General features: G+C 52.6%; 1 protein-coding gene across 6 annotated transcripts in view; it reads left to right on the forward strand.

Moving 5' to 3' along the window:
• Positions 1-26,069, forward strand: part of HDLBP (high density lipoprotein binding protein) — a 67,256-nt gene that overhangs the window by 33,707 nt on the left and 7,480 nt on the right. For 5 of the 6 annotated variants that reach the window (XM_030850292.2, XM_030850291.2, XM_060301558.2 and 2 more), the window contains 19 exons: positions 2,418-2,482; positions 3,719-3,831; positions 5,584-5,741; positions 6,973-7,188; positions 11,958-12,164; positions 12,262-12,477; positions 12,993-13,199; positions 13,359-13,466; positions 14,342-14,446; positions 14,805-14,883; positions 16,515-16,654; positions 17,582-17,686; positions 17,778-17,891; positions 19,083-19,169; positions 19,316-19,447; positions 22,462-22,680; positions 24,818-25,039; positions 25,137-25,355; positions 25,872-26,010. In XM_030850292.2, the coding sequence (XP_030706152.2) occupies positions 3,756-3,831; positions 5,584-5,741; positions 6,973-7,188; positions 11,958-12,164; positions 12,262-12,477; positions 12,993-13,199; positions 13,359-13,466; positions 14,342-14,446; positions 14,805-14,883; positions 16,515-16,654; positions 17,582-17,686; positions 17,778-17,891; positions 19,083-19,169; positions 19,316-19,447; positions 22,462-22,680; positions 24,818-25,039; positions 25,137-25,355; positions 25,872-26,010 (2,749 nt within the window). In that variant the 5' untranslated portion in view covers positions 2,418-2,482; positions 3,719-3,755. The remainder of the gene's footprint in view (positions 1-2,417; positions 2,483-3,718; positions 3,832-5,583; positions 5,742-6,972; positions 7,189-11,957; positions 12,165-12,261; positions 12,478-12,992; positions 13,200-13,358; positions 13,467-14,341; positions 14,447-14,804; positions 14,884-16,514; positions 16,655-17,581; positions 17,687-17,777; positions 17,892-19,082; positions 19,170-19,315; positions 19,448-22,461; positions 22,681-24,817; positions 25,040-25,136; positions 25,356-25,871; positions 26,011-26,069) is intronic. The other variant, XM_060301560.1, reaches the window with a different exon arrangement.

Raw genomic sequence — 26,069 nt, forward strand, 5'->3', positions numbered from 1 at the left:
CAGCGCCTCAGGTAGGTCTCAGGTCTGCACTTACACATGGATCAGCAGATCGGTTTTAAAATGGATTCTTTAGAGACAGGAGTTTGAGAAGTTTATGAGAAAAGCAACACCCTAATTTGATCATATCACACCCTCGATGTTCACCTGTGGCTCGCTGTGATCCATTCATTCCAGCTGGGAGAAACTGCCGTTTGAAATCTGGAAACTAGAGACTAGTGTGTCCTGTCCAACCAGCCTGGAGTTTTCTGTAGGTCCACCCTCCGCCCTTAGCTGCCTGAGGGCCTGTGCACACATGGGGGCGTTAGAGGCTCTGCCGGTTGGGCTGTATTGAAGCCCCTTTCTTGAGCCAGTGAGGAATGCGGGGCTCAGTAGAAAGGCTCACCGGAACTGACTCGTGCTGCATGTGGGAGCTGGCTCAGAAGGGAGCCTCAGGAGCTCCTCCCCTCTTGTGTGTGACGCCAGGTGCAGGGTGGGGGCTTCTCGTCAGAAATCTGTGGCTGGAGCGGACGTGGACAGTGGCTGCACTGCGCGGGCTTACCTCGTAGCTGTCACTGGGCACTGAAGACTTGCCTGTCCAAGAAAGCAAGAGGACTGGTCAGTTAGGAGCACAGAGAAGATGGTGTGGGCGTCATGGTGGTCACGTGGGTGAATGCAGCTTCTTAGAGAGTGGGTGTCAGTGGGTTTTGATAAGGGATGTCGGCACCTGGCGTGGGAGGCTGTTCAGGTCGCAGGTCAGCAGTCAAGAGTTGCCAGGAGAGCGGGGCAGATGCCTGGGTCCTGGCTTCCCGTTGGCGCTTTGACCTGGAGCACCGCCATCCTGTTCCTAGACGGGCTAAGTGTGGGCCCCCTGGACACTGGGAACCCCGAGGCGGGCTCACCTTTTCCACCCCGTCAGGACCCACGCGTGGATGTGCTACTCTGACAGTCTGGTTGAATGGAAAGGGTTTCTTTCTTCCTTGCCTTAGTCACTGAGACTTGCGATTAGAATGCGTTGGAGGCAAACTCTTAAATAAAATAGTCTCGGTCAGTTTGTCTCCACCTTCTCCACTTGGGTCTCAGGTGCCTTTGTGTGTTTGGTGGGACTGGGGCCCCAGAGCGGGTCTGGCCTCTGGCTCATAGTACTTCCCCCATGTGACTCAAGCCCCTACATTGAGAGATTTTTTTTTTATACCACTGGTTCATGTCCCCAACTGGGACATTTGAGACCCCACTGAGGCACCCCTGACTGCCATGAACCGTCTTCCTAGCTCCTGAACCACGCTTGTATTATGGGCAAGAACTTGGGGGTGTTACTCTCCAGTGAGGTAGAGTATTCTTGTTACTGATGGGAATTCTCCCATTTTAGCCCATGCCTCACCACTGTCATAATGTCTCCCTCATCAAGCGCACGTGGTGCGGCTGGTAACCTGCCTGGCAGCCTCACTGTCCTGAAGTCCCCCAAGGCAAGGTGACCCACCCCTTTTCCTTGGTCCTTTCAAGCTGGCCTTTGAAGGTCCTTTCCAGCCCTGCTATTTTATGGCCTGGTCTCTAAATCCCCAGTAGATTAGAAGGGACCGAAGAACTTTTATAGGCTAACAGCAAGAAGAACAAAGTAACTACAAAATACACAGGGAACTCTTAAAGACAGTAGCCCTCAGTCACCCTAAAAAGCTCTGGAGCCCCCAAGGTCCACAGTCTGTTCTAGATCATGACACAGTGTTGCAGACCTTTTTTCTTCTGGCTCAGCATAGATTTATAAGAGGAATACAGGAAAAATTACTCGCCACATAGCAGAACAAACATCAGTTTTGTGATAATTTTACTTCAAAATGGTTACATGTAAAAGGGATACACTTACGGGATTCCCTTGGGTCCCTGGAAAAGTTGCAAGTTGCCCTCTAGAAGTTCCAGATGGTTCAGGTTTTACCGTAATATGTTTGTTTGAAGCTAATGGCCTAGGGGCTTCCTTGGTGGCGCAGTGGTTAAGAGTCCGCCTGCCAATGCAGGGGACACGGGTTTGAGCTCTGGTCCGGGAAGATCCCACATGCTGTGGAGGAACCGAGCCCGTGCGCCACAACCAGTGAGCCTGCACTCTAGAGCCCGCGAGCCACAACTACCAAGCTCGTGCGCCTAGAGCCCGTGCTCCACAAGAGAAGCCACTGCGATGAGAAGCCCGCGCACAGCAACAGAGACCCAATGCAACCAAAAATAAATAATAAATTAATTTAAAAAAAAAGAAGAAGCTAATGGCCTAGTGAAAGGGTTCCTTCCATTTTTTCCCCCCAAGCAATTTGCCTAATATTGGTATTAGTAGCCAAAGTGTAAGTAATACTTTGACCTTTTCTGGTTGAGAGGTGAACAGATCTGGGTTGTAGGATGCAGATAAGTAACTTTTCTCTGGTTTTCTCCTTGCTCCCTCTCCCCTTGTCCCACACCAGAAAAAGCTGGCAGGCTAACAGAGGCGGCCTCAGGACGGACCTTCTGGCTACTGACCGTTTCGCTGGTAAGTGTGTCTTGTCTCAAGGCTTCCTGGCCCTGGGCTGTGTGCGTGCCTTCTTCCATTATGTTTTATCCTTAAGTTCCTAATGGTTCTTCAGAGAGAATCACTGTAGCTAACCTCCCAGCACGGAGCAGTGTGTATACTTCAGGTAGATGTGTCATCTGGTTTCCATCTATTTTTAATCTTTTTTCCTTAAATGTGAATTACGTTTGCTCGGGGTATCTGAATTTGTATCTTGCTTTTCTTTAGAAATACAGAGTTTAATTTTCTTGAACTTGGGGAGGGGTCTTACTGTGTTGTAAAAATGATGAAGAAACTCACTCTTAATAAATTACTTGACCCTCTTATACTTTTTTGCCACGGTGGCACAAGAAGACACTTGGTGCAGAATTGTGTGAAGAGAGTGGGTTCTTCCTCTTTGCAGTAGCATGGGGCTCACCTGGAGCTGGAGAGAGGCAGCCAGTGCTGAGTGAGCCCCTTTTCCAAATAAGGGAGCTGTGGCTTTGAGAGCCAGAGTCTCGCTGAGCACTGCGGCCACTCAGGAGTGGGGTCCGGAGGCAGACTGCGGGGTTCCTACCCTGAACTGAGGAACTGTGTGCCCTTGGGCCTGGTCCCACCTGCTGCAAGTCCCCTCCCACACCTGGGAGACCGGACGTGGGAGAACAACCAGTCACCGCACGCCAGAGGCACTTAGACTGCTACCCCTCCTACCTCTTGCTGTTACACTGTCGCCACAGAGCAAGGGAGGCTGCTCTTCAGTGGCTCTTTGCAGCTACTGTCAAATGATACATTTTATAAGCATTAGGAGGCATGAGGATAACAGATTAACCAAATAACTGGGATAGTTGTTAGTAGAACCATCCAGATGTTGATCTGTGTCTGGGGCTGGGTCAGACATGTATTGGGTTCCATTGGGGCACCGTGGGTGGAGAGAGGGGTGGCCTCTGGGCGTCCTGGTCCTGAACCTCTCAGCTGGAGCCTACATCTGCTCTGTTATGGGCAACGGGGGGGAGGTTTTCCAGGGTGCCCCCCCCCCCCCCACCGCTTGAGTTTCTCCTTTTCATCACTTGGTGAGAGTTTGGGAATCACCTTATGTCAGCAGTTGTAAGTGAGGAAGATAAGGTGTTGCTTGCTGTTGAAGCAGAGTGAACCCTGGGCTTAAACTCTCAGCTGAACGGATCAGGTAGCTGCGAGCTGTCTGTGCCGGACTTGCCTCTCTGACTCACCCCCCTGCTTCAGTGGCTCACCCGGATCGTGTGGACTCCCGAGATCAACCATGAGCTCCGTCGCCGTTCTGACCCAAGAGAGCTTTGCTGAACACCGAAGTGGACTGGTTCCGCAACAAATCAAAGGTGACGGCCCCTTCCCCACTGTTCTTGTTGACCGTAAGACACGGCTCTTTCCAATCCTCATGAGAGCCTGTGGCCTCTCCAGAGGTGCCTTTCAGCCCTGTGCTTGTGCGGTGGGCCAGGACCCACCAGTGCTGTGTGCTCCGTTTTGCACTACCCTCGTGTGAGGGGTGAAATTGGCCAGGAGTGGTGGATGGATCGCCTACAGTAAGATTTAAAATGTGGACAACGTTCTGGAAAGCCAGTGAATTTGGCCTTTGTGATTATTAGGATTCTTCTCCAAAATGGCTATTGCCCAGTTGTGTTGAACTGGACTCTGGGATGGGAAGCATCCCAGAGCTCTGTCGGGAGATAGCTGTGAGGATGAAGGTGGGACTCGGGTGCTGCACTGGCCCAGGCAGCCAGCCCCAGTGGGGACCAGTGCTGCCCAGGAGGGACAGTACACGAGCTGCGGCATCTGCAGGACGGTCGCTTCGGCGTCTCTAGCTCATACTTCACAGTCTTGTCTTTCCCTTCAGAGTCTGATGTGTATGTATGACTGCAGGACAACTTGACTTGAATGCTGTTTCCATCCAAAGCCCTTCATCTGTAGTTAGATTTTATAAAATTTGTAGCTGAAAGAGTAGCTTGTTCTACCCTTTGTCGTTCCAAACATTCTTTAAAGTTTTCCGATAACTAAATTGAATATCCGTTCTTAAGTTTAAATTAATTAAAATTACAAGTGCGTTTCATCCGTCACACTCGCCACGTTTCAGTGGCTTGTCTCTCAGCAGTGGAGACCTAGACACTGCCGTTCGCTTGGGTTCTCAGTGCCTGCTGCCTGGGGCTTCCACACGACCCAACAGCCCTGTGGGGTCTGCGCCCCCGTGTTTAGGTGAGGGGAGCGGGCACTGGCAGACTGGAACAGCTCGTCACACGGAGTCTGTCTTGGCATCCAGGATAGCACGGCTGCATGGCTAGAGTCACGACCCTGGAGTCGGAATTCCAAGGGTCATCCCTCTGCTCTGCGTGCACCTCTGTTCACAGTAGTTTTTATTGGGCCCTGCCATTGCCGAATACTGTTTTCAGCCCCGGACCCTAGGGTGACCCAGACAGTCACGCTCCTGCTTCCATGGAGCTGTGGTGAACGGTCGGGGCACTGTGGAGGGTGGAGCAGGGGGTCACCGGGACCTGATTTCCTCCTGTGCTCCCTGCGTTGGGAGTGCGGGGGGCAGAGATGACAGGTCCCGCGATGCTTTCAACATGGTACATTACAGTGGGAAATCAGCTGCAATTTACCTCGGGGGGGTTCTCGCTGGCAGTGCTGGGCAGCAACAGCATTTTGTTCTGCAAATTTAAGAGCTGGCTATGTGCCAGGCATTGTCGTGGTCGTGATTGTTTTTGAATACAGGATTGGAAGACTCTTCAGGGCCGAAAAGTCTGTGTCAAGGCCTTCCATCAAGGAGCTCACCCCATTAGGGGAGCAGTGGGGCATCCAGCGTCTGAGCTGAGGCTCACAGGGGAGGCTGTGCGTAGGGCAGGGGCGCCATCCGGATCAGAGTCTGGCCCTTCCAGTTGACAGGCTGAACTTGAGGGCGCTGGGCCTGCGGAGCGGCGGGGGCCCTTGCCTGTGACCAAGGGAAGAGGTGGGGGGTTGTCAGTGTCAACTGTCAGCAGTCAGTGCTCTCTCTTTTTGACGTTGAAACCCTCCTCGTGGTTTTTCCATCTAACACTGAAAGTGGTGTGCTTCCTCTTAATCTATGTTGGCCGGTCCAGTTGCCACTTTAAATTCAGAGGAGGAGAGCGACCCTCCAACCTACAAGGATGCCTTCCCCCCACTCCCTGAGAAAGCAGCTTGCTTGGAAAATGCCCAGGAACCTGCTGGCGTCTGGAATAACAAGATCCGGCCCATCAAGGCTTCCGTCATCACTCAGGTAGAGAGTCCATTCTTTTTTCACCTGCCCCTCCAAGTAGGAAGCAGTGGTGTCTGATGGGAGGTTTTTGTTTTTGTTTTCTTTCGGCTGTGCCGCGCTGCTTTCTGGATCCTAGTTGCCTGACCGGGGATCAAACCCCGGGCTTCGGTGGTGAAGGTGTGGGACCCTAACCACTGGACTGCCAGGGAATTCCCGGGAGGGTTTTTGAACATGCAGATGTGAGAGTGCTTTGGACATGAGAGGAGGCCTTTGGATTAAGTCGGTCTCCCCACCCCCCAGAGCTCTAGGGAAGCACAGCTGCCCTGTACCCCAGCACCCAGAATGGATGGTCCCATATGTTTTCAGTCCACTGCAGTCCAGTCTGTGCTCCAGCTGCTGGAACTGCCCTTGGCTTCCGTGTCACCAGCGTCAGCAGCTGTCCCGCTGTCTTGAATCAGTTTTCTCCCCTTGATTTTTTGGGACTCCGCTAGCCTGTCTCTGCTCCCTGGAGCTGGGGTGTTGGCGGGCTCAGTGCTCTCTCTGTGTGTCGATGTTGGGTCATGGTTGTCGACCACCACCCACGCACTGAGAAGTCCCCCTAAGCCCAGGACTCATCGCCGGCTGTAGTCTGGTTCCCCCAGCCTCCTGATGTTGTAAATGCACCAAGCTCCACATAGTGGCTCAGGCCCTGAACCACAGTCCTGTTGGTTCCCTGCTTCCACCCTTGCCTCTGCTCAGCCCGAGTCCTCAGTCAGAACGTGTCCTCCTTCACACTCTCCGTTGTCTTCTCATCTCACCCACAGGGTGGGCTGAGGGACCAGCACTCCCCCTCCTACCTCGTGGACCCCCGCTGTGCTAGATGCTCCCCGCCCCCTTTGTGAAGCTCTCCTCCCTTCCCGCTCCTCTGCTCTGGCCCCTCCCAGCATAGCCAGCCAGGTCCTTCTCCCCTCCCAGTTTGTTTCCTTCACTGACCTTGCTCATTACTGTTATGTGATGCCCCTTGCCTTCATTTGTACTTGGTTGGTGGCGGGGCAGGGGGTGTCTTCTTCACTAGGACTTCTTCACAGTCTCCTGCCCTTAGGCGCTTTCCACTTGTCTCTTAACTGCCCTCTGGGGCCTTAGAGCAGTAGGCAGGGGTGATACTTAGTGAATGAACAAACTCACGTTCTTTACTGTGTATGTTCGGTTTCTGGACACTCCTGTCTTCTCTTCTTGGTCTCTTAACCTTACCTTTTTGACCTTTTCTGAGCAGGTGTTCCATGTACCCCTGGAGGAGAGGAAATACAAGGACATGAACCAGTTTGGAGAAGGTGAACAAGCAAAAATCTGCCTTGAGATCATGCAGAGGACTGGCGCTCACCTGGAGCTGTCTCTTGCCAAAGACCAGGGCCTGTCCATCATGGTTTCAGGGAAGCTGGATGCTGTCATGAAAGCCCGGAAGGACATTGTTGCTAGACTGCAGACGCAGGTGGGTGTTCCCCGGCCGGTCCTCCCCAGAAGGGGCACTCCAGGCACTGCGGACACGGCTCAGACCCGATCCGACTCTTGCCACCAGTGGGCAGGGCCATAGAGTTTGCAGGCAGGCCAGCAATATTCAGAGCCTCCTGGCACTTTTAGTGTGAAACCACTAACTCAGTGATAGAACTAGGGCACCTCCCATTTCTGCTCTTGCGGTGAATGAACTGAAAGTTAGAGGGGCGTCCCAGAGCTTCAGACACGCAACTGAGCTTGCCCAGTTGGTGGAGTGAGGACATGCATGTGTAGATCAGCAGTTCCCACTTCAGGCTCTGAGGGTCAGTGAGTACGTGCCTTGTTAAATACACACTTCCAGGCCCCGGCCTTGGGAGATCACGAATTCCATAGTTCTTAGCAGTCTGATACCAGTTACTTGGAATTTATTTGGGAACCATTGTAATAAATGAGTAAATCAGTGATGCATTTCTCCCGAAGTGGCATCACTTAAAGGCCAAGATAAATGCAGAGGATCGTATTAAAATGTAGTATGACAGGTCTTTAGATGGGTTTAGGTGGGAATGAGGGTTCTTCCCACCTGTTGCTGAGTCTCTGAGCTTTTGGGAGAGCTGGCTCTAGATGTGGTGGTTCAAAGATGGGGAGCTGACGCAAGAGGGGCCCCAGGGGGCTTAGTGGGGAGGGGAGCACAGCCCGGTGGGCTCCCATAAATATAACCACATCCTGTTAACTCACTTATTAAAGTTAATAAAGTTAACTTCTTAATATACCCACATCAACCCAGTCTGTGTATGGTCTTCCCTCATCATCTCAAAGGCGTCCTTCCTGGTTGGATTTTTCCTCAGTGTCCGGATGAGACTTGCCCGCTCCCGCTCGTTCATTCCTCAGCAGCTCCTTCCTCTCCTCTCCTTAATGCCGTTGATTTGTTCTCGAGGGACAAGCAGGTGTTTGGCTCGTTCCACTGTCCATCGTTATTCCTGTAAATCGGAGGGTAGATCTAGGGGCTCTCGATTGCTTTCATGTTCAGCTTGTATGTTTGGCAAGAAAACGTGTGGGTAGTGCTTCTGTACTTGGTGTTGATTCCAGGATTGATCCGTAGACTCAGGTGTCTTCAGCAAATCCATCCATGGTAAAGTTCCTGACCAATCTTTTGCTTAATAGTTCTATCAACCATTGCTATCGCTGCCTGAATTCATTTGGGGTTGCAAGTGATGGCTTTCTAGTCTCTCCCTCCTCCTGAATTAGTTGGTATTCTGATGAAGAACTTCCGGGTGGGACGTGCAGGATAAATCATTGATCCTGGGCTTCCCTTGTGGCACAGTGGTTAAGAATCCGCCTGCCAATGCAGGGGATGTGGGTTCGAGCCCTGGTCTGGGAAGATCCCGCATGTCACGGAGCAACTAAGCCAGTGCGCCACAGCTACTGAGCCTGTGCTCTAGAGCCCCGGAACCACAACTCCTGAGCCCACGTGCCACAGCTACTGAAGCCCACGCGCCTAGAGCCCATGTTCCGCAACAAGAGAAGCCACCACAGTGAGAAGCCCACGCACCGCAACGAAGAGTAGCCCCCCTCGCTGCAACTAGAGAAAGCCCGCACACAGCAACGAAGACCCAGTGCAGCCAAAAATAAATTTATTAAATAAGTAAATTTATTTTTTTAAAAAAATTGATCCTTTTCCCCTTAGTTTTTAGACCACATTGGCACTCTGGCATCTTGGGTCCATGGGTCTTCTCAGTGTCATCATGAACTTCTGGTGTGTTGATTAGTTCTTTATGCAGAAATTGCCTTGTCTCTGGCCCGCGGGAGCTCCTTCAGGGAGGCACCCTGCACCTTCTGACATAACTGTTCATCTTGAACCACTTCCTTATTTGTAACACAGACTGACCTTAGCCATCTCCTTCCACAGACCTGAAGTCAGTTGTTGGTCCAAGAGTTCTGGATGTTTATGGTGGGAAGTTGCATGAGTTCAAACACATGCTTCTAATTAAGGTGAAAGATGGTGGGGTTTTAAAATCATTGAAGTAATTCTCTCTCTATTGAGGTTATGCTATCATCTTGATATATAGTTAGGTTTGTTTGTTTTTAGTTTATTTTCGGTTTTTAAAAAGTACTTAAATATTCCATGATTGCAAAGCCCTGTGAGGTCCTCTTGGCCCCTTTCTCCCCTGCTGGGTGGCCATTCTCGGTCTCTGGGGTGTTCTTCCATTGTTTGGTTTGCGAAGAGAAGCACAGTCACCTTGCTGTGAGCTCTGTTCTGCACCTTGTTTCTTTCTGCCCTGCATCCTGGAGCAGTGCATCGAGGCGCAGGTAGTGGCTTCCTCGTTTCTTTACACAGCTGCGCAGCGCTCTGTGGGTGTGCTGCGATTTCAGGCATTCCTCTTGATGGGCCCTTGGGTGGCTTCCAGACTTGTGCTCTTAACAAATCATGCACAGTTAAACACCTTGTGCACCTGCTATTTCCTGTTTTACAGTTATCTCGGGAGAGATTTCCTAGAAGTGAGATGGCTGGGTCAGAGGTTATCTGCATCTGTAATTTTGCCATCACAGCCAGATCCCTCCCCTGAGGTGCTGTGCGTTTGTCCTCCCGTTGGCTTTCTCAGAGCCTTGCCAGGGCCGTCAGATACTGGGACTTTCTGGACTCTGAAAGATAATTGCGTATACTTTTAATCTGCGTTTCCCCTGTGCACTGGTCTCCTGCCCTTTGCTGTCCAGGTAAAGGTTTCCGTCCTGCTCGACGCAGTGGGGCTCTTCAAACCCTGCATCAGTAACACGTTACAGAGACAGTTCCCAGTTTGCCACCTGGGTTTTGATCTTGGTATGTTTTGCTGTGTGAAAGTTTCATTCTTATGTAGTCAAAATTCGTTACTCTTTTGTTTTTTTGAGTTGTTGTTAGCAAAGTTTCTTTTTACTTTGGGTCGTAGGAAAGTTTATTCTTATTTTCTCTGGTGCTTGTAAAGGTGTTCTTATATTTCAAGTCCTGATCTGTTTGGAATTTAGTGTGAATGGTGCCACAGACAGATCCAGAAACATCCTTCCCCACATAGCTATCAAGTCATTGACACCAATTTTAGTTTCCCCGCAGTGATTTGAGTGGCAGTTCTTATCGCGTCCTAAATTTTCGTGCTAACTTGGGTCTGTTCCTAGATTTTGAGTTGGTCTGTCTCTCCGTGTGCTCATGTTCTCTGTTTTATTGGTAATGGTTTTATATTTTAATATCTAGTCCAGTTACTGCCACCACTCCTGTACTGTTCTCTTTCAGGATTTCCTGTCCATTCTATTCCCTTTTGTTCTACCCTTCAAGTTTGATCATCAGCTTTTTGCTCCGAGCGGTGTTAGATCACCCAGGGCTGTGCTCTGCCTTGTGGGACGCACGTTCCACCTGCTGTGTTTTGGGTCCAGCTGCTGAGATGAGTGGTCCGCCTTTCGCATCTTCTAACCATGTGTTGTCAGTATGAGTTAAAGCTGCTGAGTCCGGATCCTAATTTTTTCTTCCTCTTACGGACAGTAAGAGTTGGGTAAAGTAGTGGTTTTCCCCAGGGTTCCCCTGTGTGCAGTCATGTGCTTCTTCCTCTCCAGCCTCGTGTCGGCTCTGCTTTCTCGTGTCTCCTTCGTGGGAAATACTCCGGTGGAGGTTGGCAGTGGCTGTGGACAGTGCACGGCCTTAATGAGCAAAGCTTTCCTGCCAAATACAGCTCTGGGGCTGAGGGTGCATGTATATTTGGTCATGTTAAAAAAATATACATCCACTGATTTCTGTTTTCTTGCAAATTTTTATCATGAAAGGATTTTGATTTTATAGAGATGATCATTTGATTTTTCTCCTTAGATCTAACAATATGATGATTTATAGAAATGGATTTCCTAATATTGAACCATTTTTAGAATAAACCTCATTTGCTCATAATTTATAAGCCACTGGTCTTACTTTCTGTGCTAGTTGGGAAGTGAGGGCCTTTTTCATTGCCTCCGTGATACAATTTAACATTTCTGTTGTGAGTGTTGGAAAGTTGGCTGTGAAGCTGTGTCCTTTGGGGAAGGAGGGAAGCTGGCTGGTCTGTGACTTCCTGCTGCACTAGTGGTGGGAACCTTAACACTTGGCCCTTTTCTTTTTTTTGACATCCTCTTGGTTGATGACTGTTTATAGATCTAGGAAGACTGGAAACCTCTGTCTTCCTCCCAGATTTTCCTGTGACTTCAGAAAGTTACTTAATTTCTGGCAGTTTGAGGATTTGGATTATTGTCGTTTTCTTTCCTCAAATGGGTTGTCTATTTTAACTGGTTGTAAAAGAGATAGCAAGAAGAGTTTATTCCTACATATAGGGCTTATGTCTGAAGACAAGAGCATATAGTGCTCCAGAGACAACAGTTCATCTGGTTAGTCAGGCTGTGCCTGCGTCCCTGCTGTGTCCTAGTGTGGTGTGAGGAGCCACTGAGCTAGGAAGCAGGCACGTGCCATTCCTGAGTATTCCTGTCCTCGTGATGGCTGAGAGCTGGGCTGAGAAGACACTGAAGGAATAATCGTGATGGCTGAAGGGGTGACGCAGGACCATGGGTCTGTGTCACGTTGGAACTCATTCAAGCCTGGGGCTTGGTCCTGCTTCCCCATGCAGGCCATGTTTAACCCGAGACTGTTCTGAAGGACGGGTTGGGGCTGGCAAGGTGAGAGTAGGCAGAGGTGGCGTTCCAACCAGGGAGAATGTCGTGGGAAAACGTGCTTTTGCGGAACCTGCAAATGTTTTTGTTTTTTTGGTTCTTTTCCTGCCACAGGCCTCAGCAACTGTTGCCATTCCCAAAGAACACCATCGCTTTGTTATTGGCAAAAATGGAGAGAAACTGCAAGACTTGGAGCTAAAAACTGCAACCAAAATCCAGATCCCACGCCCAGATGACGCCAGCAATCAGATCAGGATCACCGGCACCAAAGAGGGCATCGAGAAAGCTCGCCACGAGGTCCTGCTCATCTCCGCCGAGCAGGTGTGGCCAGCCACGGGCCTGGTGTGCGTGGTGGCCTTGCCCCAACCACCGGGAGGCCCAGATCTGTGCCCTCATGGTTTCCGTCCTTCCCTCTCAGGACAAACGTGCTGTGGAGAGGCTGGAAGTAGAGAAGGCGTTCCACCCCTTCATCGCGGGGCCGTACAACCGGCTGGTCAGCGAGATCATGCAGGAGACGGGGACACGCATCAACATACCCCCGCCCAGCGTCAACCGGACCGAGATCGTCTTCACGGGGGAGAAGGAGCAACTGGCTCAGGCTGTGGCTCGCGTCAAGAAGGTTTACGAGGAGAAGGTAGCAGTCAGGAGGGGGGCAGAGAGCAGCCCAGCCCTGCCCTGTAGCCTTCGAGGCCTGGACAGCTCCAGTCGCCACAGTTAGAAGGGGGCGCCTGCGCCTCCCCGTAGCTGTGAGGCAGTGGGCCAGGCTCTGCTGGGCGGCTGTCCCCACGAATTCCCATCCGAGCTCCCCCTGCCCTGTGTGCCCCTGGGCACGTGTCGCTCAGAGCTGATCAGGCCTTTGGGTGAGCTGTTAGCCTGAGTCGGTGGGCTTTGAGGTCTGACGCTGGTTCCTTTCTTTGGGGAGAGGACGGGGTGTTTTTGTTTCTTCCTAGCTAGTTGCAATGATTACTCTGGGCTTGACTTAAATTCTGCAGTAATTCTTTTGAGGAGAAAGCCCAGTCCTTGATTAGTGGAGTTTCTGGGGATTGGCTGGTCATCGTCTTCACTATTCGGGGCTCACTTGCTGTAGTCGGGGCCCTGTGTCCTGCTCCCGGCCCTTCCCTCTGACACCCTCACGGCGCTCTTACTTAGAAAAAGAGGACCACGACCATCGCAGTGGAGGTGAGGAAATCCCAGCACAAGTATGTCATCGGGCCCAAGGGCAATTCCCTGCAGGAGATCCTGGAAAGAACTGGAGTCTCTGTGGAGATCCCTCCTTCAGACAGCACCTCAGAGACTGTGATCCTCCGAGGCGAGCCTGAAAAGCTGGGGCAGGCGTTGACTGAAGTCTATGCCAAGGTAACTGCTCACTGTGGGGAGACTCCGATGAGCGTTTCCTGGGACCGTGTCAGGGGAGGGCAGCACTCACCTGTCTCTGAGCCCTGGTGAGCCACCTGGCTTGGTGTTCACGAAACCTGGACTCTGCAGACCCACGGGTTTGTTTCCTGGTTTTCCTAGGCCAACAGTTTTACGGTCTCCTCCGTCTCTGCTCCTTCCTGGCTTCACCGTTTCATCATTGGCAAGAAAGGGCAGAACCTGGCCAAAATCACTCAGCAGATGCCAAAGGTAAGGAATCGTTGTCTGCTGTGTTGAGTTGATCTTCGTCATCCCATTGCTGACATTGCTTTTGTCCTGTGGGGGTGGGGGTGCCTTTGAAGACCGGGGCACCCGTTTTAAAGATCAGTTGTTGTGGGTGACAGTCAGCTGCTCCGTGGTTGGCCAGGGGTGAGCAGAATACGTTTTTTCAAATACCTGTGTCACGTCTTTGGGTCTTTTTAACCAGGGGAAGAGTGTATTGCTAAGTCTATTGAATATCTCAAGAAATACCTCATTTAGTTGTTACGGTGTCGTAACCTGTGAGTAGTTACATCTGAGAATTTCGTGGAGCAGAACTTGTATACGATTCGTGTGGAGGTGGAGTCTGTGGGCCTTTCTGCCCTCCGCGTCTCTGTCCTTCGGGCGGCAGTAGGTCCGGTAACCTTGGCAGAGAACGCGTGCGTCGTATTTCGTTCCTGTTCTGTTCAGAGTCCTGGTTCCCACGGTGGGGCTGGCTCCGTGGTGCCGGCCTCCCGGGTTGCCCTCCCCGTGCGTTGTTTCTCACCTGGTGTGTTGGGCCGGGTGGGGTCGGGGGGCAGTGGTGGTGACGTTTCACCCCCGTTGTCGTCTGTCTCACCCCCCCTCGCACACGGGGGGGGGGGGGGCGTGAGCAGTGAGGTGTTGATGTGCTCCATGCCAGTGGTTTTGGTGGCGCACAGTGGGGAGGCCTTTGCGGTTCCCACACAGTGTTTAGTACCAAAACCGTGGTCATCCCCAGACCGCCTTTCCAACTTCTCCTGGTGTCTGTGGATCGGCTGCTGCCCCGGGAGAGCAGCCCAGGCTCGCATAGGAGGTTGCTGTGGCCGTGCCATCCCGGTGAGCCGACTCTTGTTTTGGTGCGGTAGGTCCACATCGAGTTCACGGAGGGCGAGGACAGGATCACCCTGGAAGGCCCCACAGAGGATGTAAACGTGGCCCAGGAACAGATCGAAGCCATGGTCAAGGACTTGGTAAGGTGCCCCGGGTGCTGGCCGAGTGGGCATAGGGCATAATCCTGTCACTTGCCAGTCAGACCTCACGTGGGGGCCCTGGAGGCGCGGGAGGGGGGCCCAGTCGGCAAGTGGCGAGTTCTGAAACAGCTGGAATCTGGCCGAAGTCCGGGAGAGCCGTGGGTAGACGAAACCTTACTGTGGAAGAGGGTCTTGCGAGAGGCCTGTAGGACGATCCTGCCGCAGACCCTGAAGCTGAGTGGGAAGAGAGGGCGGCCGCTGCCAGCTCCCGGGCCTTGGTTCTGGCTGTGTGTCTGCGGATCTGGGCCCAGGTCCTGGACTGTGGTCTCCAATGTCCTGCTCTGTGCTTCTCCCACAGATTAACCGGATGGACTACGTGGAGATCAACATCGACCACAAGTTCCACAGACACCTCATCGGGAAGAGCGGGGCCAACAGTGAGTGGGGGCAGCACGCGGAGGGCAGGTGGGGCGTCCTCAGCAGAGCGCCAGCGGGAGGGCGGCCTAGACTCCTAGCTGGGGCCTCCCCCAGGGCCGAGGTTGGCCTGGAGCTGATGGGCCTAGAGGTGAACGTGATGAGCCTGGTCGTGAAGGCATGCAGGGGGCCGTGTCCTCACAGTTCAGCCAGACCTGCTGGGGTGGGGTCTGCCATCCGCCATCCTCACGTGCGCCCCTGACCACGCCCCTGCTGGGCTGGCCAGCCCAGGCTCAGCCGCGGACTGAACCGGCTCAAGTTGGAACGTGCCGAGTGAGCGCTCCGCTTGAATCCGCGGATGTCGGATGTGTTTTGAAATCCACTGCTTTGCTCAGTTTAACTTCAGTGCCGTTCTAGGCATCACGGTGCTCACCAGTCCTGAGAACAGCTCTGTCCCCTGTGTGTGACCTTTGGTGGAGGTGAGGTAGCGGGCACCCCCCGCCAGTGTAGGTAGGACACCTCCGTGTGCCTGCCCTGTTGGGTTTTGCCCTGTGCAGTCCATTCTTTGTTCAGAGTAAATATAAGCTAGTTAGTTGCTGCTGCTTTAGTTGGTGTCAGTTGTGAGTTCTGGAGCGTTTTAAACAACGGGCAGACGCCCACAGGGAGTGACACCAGTCAGTGCTGCTTGAGCCGTAAATTTGCACACACCATAAATTTGCTTTTGTTTTTTGTTTTGTTTAACTGCAGTGTTTTCTTAAACAGAAAATGTAAGGAAGTGCAGTTCTGATGTTAATTTCTGGTTTCTGCTCCCTGGGAAGTGCAGAGCCACTTTGCATTGTTCAGAGAATTGTGTCTGTTCCGTTCTCTTCTGGTTCAGTTTCTCACCTTCGTTTTCTTTCATCTAAAATCTGCCACCCAGCTTCTGTGTCCTTGGCTCTTGTCCCGTGTGGTTCTGCCCTGGAACAGCAGCCCCCGAGTGGGTCGGCTCATGGCTGTGTCCGTGTTCGCTCAGATCCCTCCTTGGCGACCCTCTAAGGAGCTTGGTTCCCCTTTACTACATGGTGGGCAAAATGCCGACCCCATTTCCTGGTGATGAGGCTTCCCCAGGGTGTGGGAGCCTGGATCTCTGTCTAGAGAAGGTGACAGGGGAGGGTTGTCAACAACTCCACTGGTTTTGCAAAGACAGTGAAGTGCTCAGGCTGGAGCTGAGCTGACGATGGAGTCTCCTTAGACAGCATGGCCTCCATGGGCTCCAAGGTGGTCGATGGGGGTGCTTTTATCTTCAGGTAATGTGGGAGCTTCTGGATTTTAATGGCTTCTTATTTTTATTATATTCTTGAGAGTAATTTTTTTTTACTTGAACAGTAGTTGTCTGTCTCCACATTAGAAATGCGCTGGCCATGCCCAGACCAGCTGTATCTCAGGCACCGAGTGGCCCTCGCCGTAGGACACTGGAAGTTCTCAGGGAGGTGCCAGCCTGTGGTCCATACCTGGCTCCTGGTCGAACATGGAAGGTCTTGCTGTGGAGTTTTTGCTTATGGGATGAGTGGTTAGCTTTGGGGAGGGCTCTAGCCCTGTCCTGCCACGTTGTGAGTCATTGGTGGCGCAAGGTAGATTCTGCATCCAGTTGCGCGTGTCCTTTTGTGTTCTTCAGTAAACAGAATCAAAGACCAGTACAAGGTGTCTGTGCGCATCCCTCCCGACAGCGAGAAGAGCAACCTGATCCGCATCGAGGGGGACCCGCAGGGCGTGCAGCAGGCCAAGCGCGAGCTGCTGGAGCTCGCCTCCCGCATGGTGAGCCCGCGGCTGGGGCTGGGGCTGTGTGGCAGCACCTTCCTCCTGTGCCGTCCTAGAGGGTGGCCGGTGCGGGTGTGACTTGCTGGTACCGAGTTTCCTTCATTCCCCCCCCTCCCCAGGGCCCCATGTAGTGCTAGGGAGGTGCTAGGGCTCTGGGTGCTCAGCCTTGGCCAGACCCCAGAGTCCCAGCTGCAGTGATGACTTCTCTGGAGGTGATTCTCGTGTGCAGCCAAGGTCAAGAAGCACGGCTGTGTGGTTATCTGCACAGCCAGCGTCGGGGTGGTGCCTTGTTCCCCATCCCAGAGACTAAGCCACCAGCCCTCACACACGTTTCTTGGTTTTCTGAGTCAAATGCAGACAGATATATCCTTGCTCTGGGGTGCCTTATCCTGGTACTGGGTTGCTGAACCCTTGTTTCTCTGTCACCCTGATGCCAGTCTGATCCAGAACCTCCCAGAATTGTTTGAAGCGTCTGCTTGGCTGTTAGTGTTTGTCTCTGTGTTCCAGCTCTGCTCGTTTTCTTGTACTTCCCACGTTTTGATAGGACCTCTGGAGGAGGGTGAGAGCCACACGGGTTCAGCGCCCTGTGTTGAGCCACTCTTCCTTAATTGTCCGCACAGGGACGCGGTCCGGGCCACGCAGTGTTCAGGAGGGCTGTGCAGAGGGCGAAGCCTCGCAGCCCGCCCGTTAAGTAGAGTTGCTGGATGAGCTGCTGCAGTAGCACTTCTGGGTGAAGGGTCCTACACTCCGTTTTCTCGTCTGCTTTGTTCAGGAGAATAACACACAACCAGAGTAACGTGCAGTGTGGGCATTGCTGGAGAGGGCAGGTGCTCTGCGAGGGGTGCTCCCTGCCAGCCGCTGGTGCCTGGCAGTGCTGCAGGGGTGCACCTGGGCGCCCCTCACTGTGCTCAGTTGTATTTTTAGGAAAACGAGCGCACCAAGGACCTAATCATTGAGCAGAGATTTCATCGCACAATCATTGGGCAGAAGGGTGAACGGATCCGTGAAATTCGGGACAAATTCCCAGAGGTAAAGGTTTCCCAAAGACATTCTTGATTCAGTATTTTGGAATCCAGTCCTCGCTAATAATCAGACTTGGTCTCCTGATGATTTGTTCTAGGTCATCATCAACTTTCCAGACCCAGCACAGAAAAGCGATGTTGTCCAGCTTAGAGGGCCCAAGAATGAGGTGGAGAAGTGCACGAAGTACATGCAGAAGGTGGCGGCAGACCTGGTGAGGGCGCGCCTCCATGCTTTGCCGTGCGACAGTGTCGAGGGTGGCAGGGGCTGGGGGTGCTCCCCAGAGCCCCTGCTTCGGGGAGCCCGCTCGGGCACGGGGGCAGCCCCCCACCTCACGGTGTTCAGAGCAGCAGAAATCCTTTTCCTGTGCAGAGTTACTTTGTTTCTTTTCATAAATTTATTAATTTACTTACTTTTGGCTGTGTTGGGCCCTCGTTACTGCCCACGGGCTTTCTCTGGTTGCGGCGAGGGGGGGGCTCCTCTTTGTTGCGGTGCGCGGGCTTCTCATTGCGGTGGCCTCTCCTGTTGCACAGCACGGGCTCTAGGCACGTGGGCTTCAGTCGTTGCAGCACGTGGGCTCAGTAGCTGTGGCCTGCGGGCTCTAGAGCGTAGGCTCAGAAGTCGTGGCACAGGGGCTTAGTTGCTTCGCAGCATGTGGGATCTTCCCGGACCAGGGCTCAAACCCGTGTCCCCTGCGTTGGGAGGCGGATTCTTAGCCACTGCGCCACCAGGGAAGTCCCTGCTTTGTTTCTTGAGGGGTCTTCGGATACCTAGGCAGAGAAGTTCTCCCATCCAGTAAGGAGAAGAGAGGGTTACACACGTAGCCTGAGGAGTCACGTGTTGATTTGTTATCTTCCTCGAAACTTGGAATGCGAAGAGGCAGTTTGGAGAGTGCTGAGGGCGGTTGGTGGGAGGGCTGCAGGTGCCCCGTGCTTTCCAGGGGTTCTCGGGGGCTTGGACTTGACCTCCTCAGAGGGGTGATGGGGAGGGCTTCCCAGCGCTGCCCTGGAGGGTGGGAATTGCTGCCCTCATGGGCATTTTGAGCTCTCTCCTAGGCCTGGCATCCCGGCCTCTGCCCACCCTCAGGCAGCTCTGCTCCTGGCTATGACACCAAAGAGCTGGTGTGTGTCCAGGCACTTCTGGATTGTAGAACACGTGTGTAACAGATCACAGGCGCTCTCGCGGGCCGCTCTTCCCGGGAGGGACTTTGCGGTAGCTGACTGGCACGCCCGGTTGGTCAGTTGTCGGATAAGTTGTCTCACCTTTCCTGTGACAAATCTCTGGAGGTCAGGTGGGGAGAGAAGTAGGTCGCAGAATCCTGTCATTCCGTCCCACCTTCAGGCACAAGAAGGAAAAGTCAATCTGTAGTACGACGGTTAATTGTACCATCTTTTGTGTTTTTTAGGTGGAAAATAGCTATTCAATTTCTGTTCCGATCTTCAAACAGTTTCATAAGAACATCATTGGGAAAGGAGGTGCAAACATTAAAAAGGTGACCGGCCGGCGTGTCTCCCGAATCTTGGCTCTGCCCCCCCTGCCCCCATAGCCCTGCGCTGTTCTGGCTTTAGAGCTGAAGAAGGGAGCCTTGCTGCCCAGCCCTGGGAAGTCAGCCCCTCACGGTCCCCTCGCTCCTTGTAGATCCGGGAGGAAAGCAACACCAAGATCGACCTTCCTGCAGAGAACAGCAACTCGGAGACCATCATCATCACAGGCAAGCGAGCCAACTGCGAGGCCGCCCGGAGCCGCATCCTGTCCATCCAGAAAGACCTGGTAACGGGACGCTGTGTGGCGGGGTGCTCTAGCCTGGGGCCTGGGGCGCAGGGCCGGGTGGGCCACCAAGAGATGCCTGCCGCTTGTCCCACTCAGGTGCTTGGAAATCGTCCCATTCTGAAGGTGTTACTTTTTTTTTTTTTTTTTTCAATTTTTTGAAAAATTAACAGGCAAGAGACTGCATGTGTTTAAAGTGTGCAGTGTAAGTTTTGACCGCTGGAGTCACCTCCACGATCCAGATAGCGCACACCGTCACCCCGAAATACCCTCATCCCCCTTCACTCCCGCCTCTGCCCCACTGGGCTCCTGGCGCCCCCCCATCCACCCTGGTCTCTGTGCCGCCGTGGGTTGGGGTGAGTTTCCTGCTTCACTGTGTGAGGGGAACCGTGGCGCCTCCGCCCGCACGCAGGCCTCGCTGTTCTCAGACCACAGGTCCTTCCAGATTCACCACGTTGTCACACGTGTCAGTGCTGCTTTTCACTGCCGGGTGACGCTTCATCACAGGAGATCATGTTCCTTCTTGTGTGAGCTTTGTAGTTTGTGTCTTTCAAGGGGTTTCCTCTTTTATCTAAGTTGTCAAGTTAACTAGTGTAAAAATTTTCTTAATGTTCACGTATTATCTCTTTCCTGTCTCTGGTAATGTCATCTTTCTCATTCCTAGTATACGTAATTTGCAGCATTGTAGAATGATCTCCTTTTAACCCTCGTAATATTCTTTTCTCTGAAATCTACTTTTTCTCTTATCAAAGTGATATTCTTTTAGGCAGCTTGCTTTTTTATTCAGTCTGACAATCTCTGCCTTTTAAATAAAAGTGTTTACGTTTTAATCACATTAGTAATTATATATGTTTCTGTGGTATGTATGGCAAGTTTTATTACATACACTTAGTAAGTTAATTAAATTACATTTAATGTGACTATAATTTTTCCATTTTTAAAATTGTGAAGTTTGAAAAACAAAATTCAGCATCCTAACCACTTTTAAATGTCCAGTCCAGTTCAGGGGCACTAAGGCCATTCATACTGTTGTGCAGCCGTCACCACCGCCACCTCCAGAACGGTTTCATCTTCCCAAACGGAGACTCTGTCCCCACCAAATAACAGCTCTTCCTTCCCTCTCCCCAGCCCCTGGCCCCCTCAGTGTGGTTATTTTACGTAGAGCACTTGGATTTAAACCTGCTGTCTTGCTGTTTGTTTCTCTTTGTCCCATCTGCTTTGTTCTCTTTTCTGCCTTCTTTTGCGTTAGATGTTTTTATGATGCCTTTTAACCTCCTGTTTTGGTCTGTCGGGTGTACCTCTGTTTTAGTTTAGTGGTTGCTTTAGGGTGTTTGGTATATATATCTTCAACTTCCCACAGCCTGTCTTCAGGTGACTTGATGCTGCTTGAAACTCAGTGTAAGGAACTGAGAACAGTGGGCCTCCAGCCCTGCGCCCGCCACTGTGTTTTGTCGACACACCGTAAACCCTACATGCATCTTAATAAGAAAATACACCCACGTCAACATATCCTCTGCGCTCTAGCTGTTCATCCCTCCCTCCCTCCAAACGGTGACAACTACCAATCTTTTCACTGGCCCCATAGTCTGCCTTTTCCAGAATGTCAAATAGTTGGAATAGCATGTAGCCTTTTCATACTGGCTGCTTTTACTTAGTAGTAAGTAGTGAGATGGATCGTGTCATAAGAGTAACATTTGGTTTTGTAAGAAACACCAGACTGTCTTCCACAGTGGCTGCACCATCTCGCATCCCCACCAGCCCCACATCCTCAGGTTGGTGGCTTTCGTTCAGCACTCGAGGCTTTGCCTCAGTGTCTCTCACTTAACGTGGTTTCCGACGAGACACCTGATGTCATCCTTGCTCCTCTGGCCTGTTTAATGATCATATCACCAGCTTTTAGCAACTTACGATGTGTCCTGGTGTAATTTCATTCGTGTTTCTTTGGAGTTTGAAGCTCTCATCGAGCTTCTTGGATATGTGAGGTTAGAGTTGTCTTCAGATTTGGAAATATTTGGGTCGTTATTTCTCACTGTTTTTTTCTGTCGTCCGGAAACTCAGATTACCTGGTGCTAGGCAGCTTGACCTTGCCCTGCTGTCCACCAGTGCCTTTTTATTTGCTTGCGGAGGAGGAGTGCTTTTTTCCCTCCTTTCAACAGTCTCTTCAAGGTCATTAGTTTTTTGCAATGTCTGATCTGTGATTATACCAAGTATATTTTCCTCTTTTCATATATTGTCTTCACCTCTACAAGTTCAGTTTCAGCCATTTGTTTTTATGCTTGACACATTCAGCTTGCCTTTGGCTTTTTGACCTGTGTAGTCTAGTGATGAAAATCCCTGTTTTAGTGTCCTTGGCCCACTGGCTCTAACTCTGTGTCATTTCTGGGCTGTTTTCCGTTGTTCATTCCTCGTGATGCGTTGTCTTTGCGTGTCCGGTTTTTTGTTTGTTTTTTTAATTGGATGCTAGATATTATGAGGTTTACTTTGGTGGGTGCTGGATATTTTTGCATTTCTATAAATAGCTTTGAGCTTCGATAAGTTACTTTAAAACAGTTTGCTCCTTTTCGGACTTGCTTTTTAGATTTGTTGGGTGGGATCACAGCGGTGCTTGGTCCCGGGTCTGTGGCGGTCCTTTCCCTGGCCCGGCTGGCCTCCCTGCACATTCAGCCCGTGAGCTTGCAGTGCTGGGGGCTGCGCTCTCCCTGGGCTGTCAGGGCTGCATGCTTGATGCAGGGGCTTGGCCGCGGGCAGGGACCAGGCTTGGCCTGTTTCCTGTCTCCGGCGTCTTGTCGCTGTGTCACGTGGGAGGTGATCCAGTCCCTGTGCTCCGCCTTGAGTAGAGGCAGGGTCCTTGCTTACGGGGCTCTTGGGAGGGTTGGTCCTCGGGCATCTCGGCCCTGCCTCTGCTGCAGGCGCCTGAGGGAGACATCTTGTGTGACGTCACGGCTTTCCCTCCGCGGCATGTCTGCCCTTTCCCGCCACACAAAAACCTGGCTCGCTCGTGCTGTGTGTCATTTCAGGCCAACATAGCCGAGGTGGAGGTCTCCATCCCTGCCAAGCTGCACAACTCGCTCATCGGCACCAAGGGCCGCCTCATCCGCTCCATCATGGAGGAGTGCGGTGGGGTCCACATCCACTTCCCCGTGGAGGGTTCGGGAAGTGACACCGTGATCATCAGGGGCCCTTCCTCGGACGTGGAGAAGGCCCGGAAACAGCTCCTGCACCTGGCGGAGGAGAAGGTGAGCACCGCCCAGGAGGGTCACTGTGTCTGTCCTCTTGTCACGCTGGGCGCCTCCACACACCCTCTCTGTGTGGCAGGTTAGCAAACACCTATATATACCTGTATGTCTCTGATTCTTGCCCCCACTGAAGGGCCTTTCCAACTCGGATGCCTACATATTCAGTGTAGAAAATGTGCTGCTAGGCTTGTTATTTGGGGCTTTTTCCCTCAAGTATGATTTACATACAGTAAAGTTTAGTGTATAGCTCTGAGTTTCGACAAGCATACGTTCATGTGACCGCCACTCAAATAAAAACATTTTGACTGTCACCTCCCAAGGTTCTCTGTTGACTCAGTCGCCTTTGCCCTTTTGTTAAAATCCCAGGTGCCGCTCTGTTTGTGGACTTGGCTCCGTTTCAGCAGCACCGCAGTGGACGGCCCGCTTTGTGGGACGTCTCGGGAGGCCTTCAGCTTCGTGCTTTTTAAACTGCTCTGTCTCTTCTAGACCCTTCGCCTTTCCATATGCATTTTGGAGCCAGCTTGTCAATTTCTAGAGCGAAATCCTGCTTGGATTTTGATTAGGGTCATGTTGGATCTGAAGATCAAAGCAGGGAGAATTGTTGTCTCGGCAGTTTTGAATCTTCCAGTCCACATCGATTCAATTTTTAAACTCTGGTTTTTCATTGGTGTTTGGTAGTTTTTAGCGTGAAGATCTTGTTCACGTTTTGTTAGGTTTATGTCTGTTTTGATTTTAGTTTGTTTTTATTATAAATGGTACTTTTTATACGATTGGCACTTCAATCTCCAGTTACTGTTGCATGTAGAAGCATATTTGATTTTTGCATATTGGCCTTATTTTATGCATCTGGTCTACAGCTCACTTATCAGTGACAGTACCTTTTTTTGTGGATTCTTGTGAGTTTTACAGGTGAAACACACCATCTGTGAACGTGCAGTTCTTTTTCTTTCTGCCCTGTACCGCCTGTGTGTCTTGTTTATTTACTACGTTGCTTGGACCTCCCGTGCGCTGTTCAGTAGCCGTGGTGAGCGGACAGCCTCGCCTGGCGTGGGCTCGGGGCAGCCCTCGGCCCTTCGCCGTGCGGGACGTGAGCTGTGCTCTGGGTCTTTGGCAGTCGCTCTTTATGCAGCTGAGGAAGTTCCCTTCTGTTCCGAGTGTGCTGAGCGTTTTTTTCAGGAATGGGTGTATTGTAGGATCTGTTGACATGATCACCTGGTTTTTCTTTTTTTAGTGCAGATATTAGATTGATTTGGTGTTTAACCAACTTTGGCGTTTCCGGGGCGAACCCCACCTGTTTTTGATGTCTCGTCCTGTATCATGTTGCTGGGCTGGGCTCAACTAACTCGTTAGCTTTTAGAATGCTGCTATTTGCGAGTGTCTGTCTGAAAAATTGAGGATTCTCGGTGGTGTTTTGCGAAACCGGCACTCAAAGATAACAGACTTAGGCTGTTCACCGTTTAGCTTGGGGGCCGGGTTTCATGACAAGAGAAAGGAGAGTGGTTGCCCGGCATGGGCTTGTCCGCCTGGGGGTGTGTCCCCCTCACATTTCTCCTGGCGCTTCTGCCAGAGGAACCGGCATCTCAGCGAGGTCGCCAGGCCAGGGCCTTTCGTGGTGTCAGATGTGGGCCTTGGTTGGCTTGGCCGTCTCCGAGTTGGAGGTTGCAGCTGGTGGTGCGTAGGTCACCTGGAGCCCTAGGGAGTGAGGACTGGACAGGGCGCTGTCCACTGGCGTCGGGAGCAGTGTGGGTGCCCGGGCTGGGAGAAGCTCCCAGCGTGCCATGGGCTTCCCGTTGTGCGGGTGCAGTCCCCCCAGCCCACGTCCCCTTTGCAGATGGAGATAGAGAGCAGCTCGCAGAAGCTTGGTCATTGCTGGTCAGTGGCAGGCCTGGGGCTCTAGGCTGAGTGCTGTCCCCACCTTGGTGTCTCTGATCGTGGAGGGGAGGAGATGCGAGTACCATGTTGTCCGGGTGTCTGTCCACGTGCTTGCTGAGGTTTGAGTAGCCCCCTTTGGAGGGACGTTGGTGACACTGTGAGGAGAACTCCCCCTCACAGCGCCAACCCCTAGGCCCTCTGCGTCACCTGCCCCAGGGCCCAGGCAGGTGGCTCAGGCCAACAAACGTGGGGTTGGTTTCTGCAGCAGACCAAGAGTTTCACTGTGGACATCCGCGCCAAGCCGGAGTATCACAAGTTCCTCATCGGCAAAGGGGGCGGTAACATCCGCAAGGTGCGCGACAGCACCGGGGCCCGCGTCATCTTCCCGGCGGCTGAGGACAGGGACCAGGACCTGATCACCATCGTAGGGAAGGAGGGCGCCGTCAGGGAGGCCCAGAGGGAGCTGGAGGCCCTGATCCGGAGCCTGGTGAGGCCTGGTGGGGGCCGGGCCCTGGCTGGGGGCCCTGGGGTCCCGGCGCGCTCAGCAGGGCGGGTCACACTGCGCCCTTCTCGCAACGCCGCAGGACAACGTGGTTGAAGACTACATGCTGGTGGACCCCAGGCACCACCGTCACTTTGTCATCCGGAGAGGCCAGGTTCTGCGCGAGATCGCTGAGGAGTACGGCGGTGTGATGGTTAGCTTCCCACGCTCCGGCACGCAGAGCAACAAGGTCACCCTCAAGGGGGCCAAGGACTGCGTGGAGGCAGCCAAGAAGCGCATCCAGGAGATCATCGAGGACCTGGTGGGCGCCCGGGAGGCTCGGCAGGGTTCCAGGCCCCGAGGCGGGTGGACGCTCCCTCGGCAGCGCCAGGGGTCTGGTGTTCAGCCTCCTTCCTGATGGTGGGTGGGCATCCCACAAGGACCGGCCTCCCCCTGCTCCTCCCAAGGGGAGAGGTCCCCTGAAAACGTGTGGGGTTTCTGAACCAGCCTTTAGAACCTCACCCTCCTTGTGGACCAGCCCAGCCTCCAAACGTCATCCCTTGAGGGATGGCTCCTAACAGCACCTCCTGCGGTGCGGTGGGGGAGGGGCCCTCCTTTGTCTGCAGAGCAGTGAGATGTTACGTTCTAGTTCTGGGCGGTACGCTTTTTGGGAAGCGCTTCAGAAAGAGGCCTCCCCTTTGGCCCTGCCCTGCACCGCAGGCTGTCCATATGCTGGGAGGCGGCTGTAGGGGGACGGAAACGAAAGCGATGGATGTGAACTTGACCCTAAGCGACTAACCTTCGCCGGTTATTTTCTTTTTGCTCTGTCTCCCCACAGGAAGCCCAGGTGACCATAGAATGCGCCATACCCCAGAAATTCCATCGATCGGTCATGGGCCCCAAAGGTTCCAAAATCCAACAGATTACTCGGGACTATAACGTTCAGATTAAATTCCCAGACAGAGAAGAGAACCCAGGTGAGTCCTTGCGGTGAGCCCTGTGCTTGCGAAGCGGAGGGGGTGTGTGTGTGTGTGTG

Source organism: Globicephala melas, chromosome 7 (genome assembly GCF_963455315.2).
Source record: "Globicephala melas chromosome 7, mGloMel1.2, whole genome shotgun sequence".
Classification (NCBI taxonomy): domain Eukaryota; kingdom Metazoa; phylum Chordata; class Mammalia; order Artiodactyla; family Delphinidae; genus Globicephala; species Globicephala melas.